The following is a 7704-nucleotide window of genomic DNA, read 5'->3' as shown; positions in this document are numbered from 1 at the left end:
TAGCAAAGACTGAGCATACAGTCTGTTCTGAAGGTTAATCATAGTGTTTTAGTCAAAGAATATCTTTAGTATGCCATCTTTGATGTGTCATATACACATTTGGAGAGGATAGACTTTAGAGATAGATACATGTAGATAAGGGTCAAATCCCGTCTGTCACTGTAACAGTCCGTTAACCTTTTCAGTGCTTGATGTTCTCATCTCTAAATGAGACTAATAACACCTATGAGGCAGGGTTCGTGTGATGGTTAAATATCATTCAGGTACAGTGTTCAGCAGAGTGACGGGCACATGGAAGGTACTTAATCAGTGGTAGTTATTATTGTTCTTTATTCTAACCATCAAGCTACAATCAAATAGCAACTGTGTTTTAATTTACTTCTTCTTTTGTGAATTTTCACATTATTTTAAGGGAGATTTACTCACAAGTAAATCTTTTTTTTTGAAAATGGAATAGTACATTTTGTGGTAATTCATATTTCATAATATTGTATTTATCCAACAAATATTCGTCAAATATCTGCTATCCAGAGTCTAATGGTAGGCACCAAGGACATACAAAAATAAGAACACTTTTATTTCAAATAGCTTTTTATTCACATAGGACTAGAGGAAAATCTAATTCAGTAGAAAACACAAAACAAAAGGGGATATTTTATTCTCTTCAAAGGAGAGTCATGACATTAACAACACCAACAATAATTTGGAACACACCATTGCATTTTCAAATACAAAAAAGGAATCAGAAGAAGGTGGACATTGCATGAGCATGTTCAACAATGGTATTGTTATTAGATATTAATCCTTTATTAGATTATTATTTTTCACATCTGGGAAAATACCACTGGCAGCACAATTTTAAGAAAAGTTTGGCAACATGTATCTTTCTCAGCAGCTCTGGATGACAGATCTTGGTGATGCTAGCCAAAAAAAATTAAGGGCAAAACCACTGGTGCACAGAGGACAACAAACCGATCTTATTACAGAAACAGATATCAGACCACAATAGAAAAGACATTTTTATTTTACACTAAGCCAAAAATTCTAGACTATTGGCATACATATCAACCAGCCTGGTCTAGAATGTTTAATCACAAAAGTACTAAATATTGGTTTCCTGCCTGCCCTGCCTACCTTATTTAAAAATATCAGGATATTTGCTTTCAAACGACACAGATTGCTGAGGCTGTAACCTACAAAATGGTCACTCATTTTTAACGGCTTGTTTGTTATACCTAGAAACCACTGAAAGGACAATTTCCTATATCATAGTTATTGTGGAGGTAGACACTGACGTTGCTTCCCCAGAAAGAATTTGAGACTATTAAAGTGTAGGAAGAACAAGTCGGGAGTTTTATCTAAAAACAACCCTTACATGCCCAAGGAAGTGCCATTCCACTTCAGATTTTGCAATTCTTCTCTGTTTTTTGTTTTTTTTTTAAATTACTCCATTTCTGTTGAATTTTAAGTTAATAAAACCAATAGCCAAATATTGCTGCAAGATCTCTATGAATTGTCACAAAATGCCAACTCCAAGAAGGGGCATCACAATGAAGGATTAAGGACATGACCACAATGTCCCAGGAAACATTGAACTCTCCCTATTATATTTGATATTGCAACATTTGCTTCTATTGTGCCTAAGGCCCAAACAAAAAAAATAAAACGATTCCAATTTTCTTTAAAAAGTCTGGAAATCTCTTCCTTTCAAAACATACTGATTTAAAGTTTCTCCTTTTCCAGTTTTCCTTCAGGTGAGAGTTCATGCTTGTGGGTTTGACTCAGACATCTTCCAAAGGACAAGGAAATGTATGTACAATTTTCTTTACACAATAACTAGTACAACATGATTAGGTAGTAGCCAGATGATGGCAAACTATGTTTGAAACAGAAAGAATAATTCTGCATTAGTAAAACAAACTGCCAAGTCCAAAATTGTAGACCAAAATACAATAACTAAATCTATCTTTTAAGAATATTTGAAAAAGTCAAGTGACTCTTGAAAAGAGAAGAGATAAAAAACAAAAGACAGACAGAGTATCTATCAAAATGTTTATATAAAATGGCATGAAAGACAGTAGGCCTAGTGGTATCTCAGAAAATAAGTTGTCAAGGTCATTTCTACTAAGGAAACAGAGATTTCAGAAACTTTTGATTGCTTAGATATGGGCAATTTGGTATAGATTGTTAGGCGGAAAAAGAGTTGAAAGAAAATTATTTGTTAGATTGTAAGTTTACACCAGATTCACCATGTATTTGCTAAATGTTTCAGTTTGAGAATTAAGATGGTTTGAGAAATTGCAACAACTTTATTACCTTATCATTGGATCAAGTCCAAACAGCCCCAATCAAAAGTCTGAGGTTTAATTGTCTGACCTAGTTATTTCCAGCATAGTAATAACAGACTTAATTGTATTTAATGTATTTTACAAAACCATTATACGAAGCCAGGAATATCATAGATAAAATGGACTGCAGTTGATTTGGAGAAACTAAGTTATGTAGTATGAGTATAGCATGTGTGAGTATACCATGTTCACTTACAAATGTCATCCTCTGGCCACTTGACAATCATGCTCTGCTTCATGAAGCATTTCATGGAGTAAAAGCAAGCAAGGAGGCAAGGACTGTGATTTTTGATGCAAATATGCCCAGAAAAAGAAGCCACACATAGGAACTTACATATTTAATGGTGCTGTTGATGAAGGTGACAAGATACATTATAATACTTTATTCCAAAGGCAGCACATGGTACAAAATCCTGCTGGAGACTGTACTATAATAGTGGCCTTTGGAAACAAGAAATTTGATGATGATCATGACCCATGTTGATCAGTTCTGAAGACAACAAAATGCCTTCACTTCTTAGCATAGACCATCTGGTTTTCATTTCTTTTGAAAGTGAAAACGCCATCTTTATGAAAATAGTTCAACAGGTGTGTTGTTTTTTACTTCTATCTTGTTTTCCCCTTATTTTCTCAGCAGGACAAGTGATTTCATTCCTGAAGCAGGAAAAGAATGTTAAGATACATGCCACTAGAAATGACAATGTCAAACACTGACAGAGTCGTTTCAAGCTCAGAATGAATCACTTTTAAGACAGTAAAGTTTGGCTTGTTTCTTTTGGGGCCATAAGACTTTTAATATTTGTTTCATTGAGATAAGTTGAGAGTAAACATTCGACAGAGAAATAGTAAGAAATATTTAAATTAATTCTTCTAAACATAAATGCTGGGATTAAAACAATAAGTTTGGCCGGGTGCAGTGGCTCACACCTGTAATTTCAGCACTTTGGGAGGCCGAGGCGGGCGGATCACCTGAGGTCGGGAGTTTGAGACCAGCCTGACCAACATGGAGAAACCCCGTCTCTACTAAAAATACAAAAATTAGCCAGACCTGGTGGCGCATGCCCAGCTACTCGGCAGGAGAATTGCTTGAACCTAGGAGGCAGAGGTTGCAGTGAGCCGAGATTGCGCCATTGCACTCCAGCCTGGGCACCAAGAGCAAAACTCCGACTCAAAAATAAAAAAGTTTTAAAATGCTGATGGAAGAGGAATTTTTTCCCAGGAGACTTTCCAAATGATCATTCTATTTTACTTCCATATGGAGTCTGTAAAGAAACCCAGTAAATCCACGAGGCTTTATAATTGACCTTTGGAAATAAAGCACGACTAAACTATTAAGAGAGACCAGTCCTGTAATTTCTGAAGCCTTTGTGGGAGGAGATCCCTGCTTTCAAGGCTATGGTGTTTCAGTGAAAGGTTAGTGAGAGTGTCGTGTAGGGTTGGAGTAAAAACTGAAGGCAATATTTCCATCCCCAGGATTGGTAATGGAAATGTGATTTGTAGTAGTTTTTTCATAAATATCCCTATTTTCTCCAAAGCTGACTTCTATCTCCACTATTGATGTTATAAACTTGTTACAATATTTAAAGATAGTTCATCTCAAAATGTTCTTTCCATTTACTAAGCAATGGTAACATAGCCTCTGGTTTTATTTGAGTCCATTTTGGTTACTATTTAATAAAACTGTGTTTTTTAGTTTAATATACAGCCCCAAATTACACAATTGGGAAAATTAATTTTTAAGCCTTCTTTTTATACCTACGTTTGACAGCTTATTATATTCCTAGTATTATTTACTAGTAGATTTATCAAAAATCATTTTTATTCACCCTGTATGAGATATCGTGAGACCGTGAGAGAGCGTATGTGATTTTCCTTCAAAGTAAGGATCACAAAGAGATGCAAAATTGATAATACTCTTCTAGCCTCTCATTCAGAACAATTGTGAGCAATAAAATTTAAACGTGTAAGTGAAGAAAAACTATACCAAGTGAAACTACCCTTTCAAAAAGTGCTGGTCTATTTCAAAAGAAGTGTTGATATTTTCTGAAAGCCTCCATTCTGTCCCTCAGGGCTATGCTCCATCTTCTAATGGTATAATCAAAAAGCAATGGCATTCTGTTCTTACAAATACATTCAGCTGTGAATAATCCTCTCCACAGTTCATTTGCTTCTCCAGGTATCTTAAAGACTCTAAGTGCAACCAATTGGGTATGGTGTCATATGGGAGTATGTGTGATTAACTTATTAATGTGTCAAGTTTTAAATCTAAATAACCATGGAGATGTCCTAGTGATTTGGCTTTATCAGATTAATGGCTTGGCATAAACATGTGGCTAAACTGTTGTAGGAAACTTTAGTAAATTAGTATGTTTGCATTACACTGTTTTATATTTTCTTATTCAACATCTAAAAAATATCTGGGAGGACTAAAAAGTAATGACAGATTTATAATTATGAAGTTGATTTTAAAACTACACAATTATTTTTCTAATTAAAACATGAGTTTCCTTTTTAAAATGGGGGAGAGTCTTTTGTTAAGCCTTTGGCTCTACTATTTTTTAAAGTAAATATCCTCAAGCAATCACTGCAAAATAACATAAGCTAGCAAATATGATTGGTATGAATTTCTCATGAAAATATCATGAAAATAAAATTTATAAAAAATTGATTACTACTGTGAATCTAGACTGAATTTGCCCTTACGCAATGAAAGCAATTTTTACCTAATACTAAGTTACATTCCATTTCAGATTTCCTATTTCAAAGGGTGTCTCACATTTCTAAGAAGTTAAACCAAGTATTGAGCCATTTTTGTATATGTAATAAAAGTCTTTAAAATTAAAATGGTAATCCTAAAAAAACCAAATGCATGAAAAATATGGTCTGACTGTATAACAAAGGGATTTATATAATTCTACTTGAGTGAAATCTTTCATCTTTGATTTACAGGTTAGAGTCCTCTCTAACTAAAACCATATTGTTCCATATCTTTCATATCATGGCCTTCCCTAAAACCTTGTTTTAATTAAGGTTTCTTTCAGATTTCTGAATAAAAGCATGACAATCTTCACTTATGGCTTTAATATATCCTTTGAGTTAGAAAAATATATAAAAAGAAACATCAACTCTTTCAAAAGCATTGTCAGATATTAAATACTGTGAGATATTCTACCTCAATATGTTTAGGTGTTTGAGTTATATGTTGAAATCGCATTTTAGGAGGTAGGAGGATAACCTACTTATATTTAGTAAGTTACTTTTTGTCTCAGAAATAAATGTCCTTTATTTTTAACTTTTGACACTAAGGAAACTTGTTTAAAGGCTGTTTTTTGTTTTTTTTTTTTTCACATGAAGGCACAGCTTCTAGGTTAAGTCAATTCAAGGTGAATACAAATAAGCAGTGCCTTCATTAACACATTTCAAACACATAGAAATTTAGCAACATTGCTTAAGTGATATTCGTCTCAACGGCTTCACAGTTAATAAAATGCAATCAGACAAAACAACTGTGTTAACCTGCAAAGTAAACAAAATAAATAGTCAAGGCCCTCAAGTAATAAGAGGAGATTATGGGTCATCTTCAGTTTTTCTAAAGGAATGAATGAATGATGAAAGGTAAGAAGAAAGAAATTGATAGAAGGCAGAAAAGGAAAGGTGAGTGAATAAGTCCTTGATAGATATGCAACAAATTAAGACCATCTTTGAAAAGTTATGTGCTTTTCAAAGACACTGAAAATGCTTGGTGGAACATTTGCTCAGACCTACTGTCATGAGAACAGGGGATGTGTGTGTGGCTGGGAGGTGGGGGGACTTCATTCTCCAACACAATTGCAACATTGCAAATCGCCTGTGTGTGAGAACACAAAGATGTTGGGGATGTTTAAAAAAAAGTGATATAAAATATTGCACCATTACAAACAGTGTGTGAGGCTCCTTTGGCATTTGGACTTCGAGATACGGTGTGGTTTATTCCACTGAAAAAAGCCTCATGCTAGTTCCTCCATCTTGAACTTTTACTAGGAACAGTTGAGCTGTGTGTTAAAGTTGAGAAAAAAACCCTAACAAAACAAAACAAAACAAACAAACAAGAAACATTACATTCTGGGTGGAATTACGATCCGCTCATAGCTAAAAGCAAATCTTGTAAACAAGTTAAGACTGTTTGAAAAAAAATTACCCCAAAAAAAGCTGATCAGAATGTCAGGAATGACTATGTCTCAGGTTTTGCCCAAAATTTCACTGGCTGTCATAGCTTCTGAAATTAACAATATCTAGTGCTGTACTGAATGTTTCTAGTTCAAACTTGGTGTCTAGGAGTGGGTCACCCAGCATATTAAAAGCATGCTGGAAGCAGTTTCTTCCAATCGTGGTTTACTGTAACTCTAGAATCACAGCGGTTACGTTTAAGGAATCTTTACTGCCCTTTCAAGTCCATCCAAAGAACAAGTGAAGCTGCTGTTCAGAATTTTGTGCCCAGTGTTTATGTTCCATTGAATCTGTGCCACCCAGGCAGCAGACAAGACATGTCTGAGGGTGCTGGGGTGGGGGGATACACAATGATGTCACACACAGGAAATATCAGAGGGGGACTTGGCACTTCACAAGGCTGGCTCCTCTTCCATAGGCTCACCAGCAGTTCTGTAAAAATAAACAGGCAATCAGAATACGGCATAAGAGTACACAATGACATTGTAGATTTTCATGCATAATCAAAGCTGATTTTTCAGCTCTCTCTGATGTTTATTTGTGTTATTCAGTTATCCATAAATAGAATTTCTTTCCTAGGAAGTATAAACAAATGTCAAGGGGAAAAACATTTTTGATCCAAGCAATCATTGGAAATGTTCCTGTTTATATTAAAACATGTCAGAATATTTTATAACTCTAGATTCCAAAATGTACATGTTTTTTGTCTAGTACAGTTCAATAATTTATTGAAAAAATTAACTATGATATTTTATTTTAGGAGCAATTGCAGTGATTTCCTATGGAAACAGTTTGCTAACGAGAGCAAAGGACCCAGCTAGCTTCTGGAGGAGACTCACTAGGGCTCTGGTTTTTGCTTCTGTTCTTTCATAACTGGATTGGCTGCCTGCCGGAGGCATTTCAAATCAAATTCTGAATTTGATTAGCAAATTGTTGCTACAGACCCAATATTTTTACAAGAAATGCGCTATGGTAGTGTGTAAATAGTTTTTATTGGGCATCATCTGCAGGGTATTCTGCGCAGGCAAAACCAAAAGTAATTGCTTGAAAATTTATACTTCAGATTTAACCTTAATTTAGTAACACTTTGAGGGTGTTTTAAGGCAAACTTTTAGAATGACTTTTAATTTAGTCAAAAGAATAAATTGTA

The 7704-nt window shown here is 34.7% G+C and overlaps 1 protein-coding gene across 29 annotated transcripts in view; it reads right to left on the bottom strand.

Moving 5' to 3' along the window:
* Positions 1–573: 573 nt before the first annotated feature.
* Positions 574–7704, bottom strand: part of HDAC9 (histone deacetylase 9) — a 911712-nt gene continuing 904581 nt past the window's right edge. For 25 of the 29 annotated variants that reach the window (XM_063814075.1, XM_054687406.2, XM_016957131.3 and 22 more), the window contains one exon: positions 6709–6986. In XM_063814075.1, the coding sequence (XP_063670145.1) occupies positions 6947–6986 (40 nt within the window). In that variant the 3' untranslated portion in view covers positions 6709–6946. Of the gene's footprint in view, positions 6987–7704 lie in introns of all 29 variants that reach the window. The other 4 variants (XM_016957129.4, XM_054687407.2, XM_063814082.1 and 1 more) reach the window with 1 other exon arrangement.

Source organism: Pan troglodytes, chromosome 6 (assembly GCF_028858775.2).
Source record: "Pan troglodytes isolate AG18354 chromosome 6, NHGRI_mPanTro3-v2.0_pri, whole genome shotgun sequence".
Classification (NCBI taxonomy): Eukaryota; Metazoa; Chordata; class Mammalia; order Primates; family Hominidae; genus Pan; species Pan troglodytes.
Note: the sequence above shows the minus strand (reverse complement) of the source record. Positions and strands in the feature narration are given on the sequence as shown.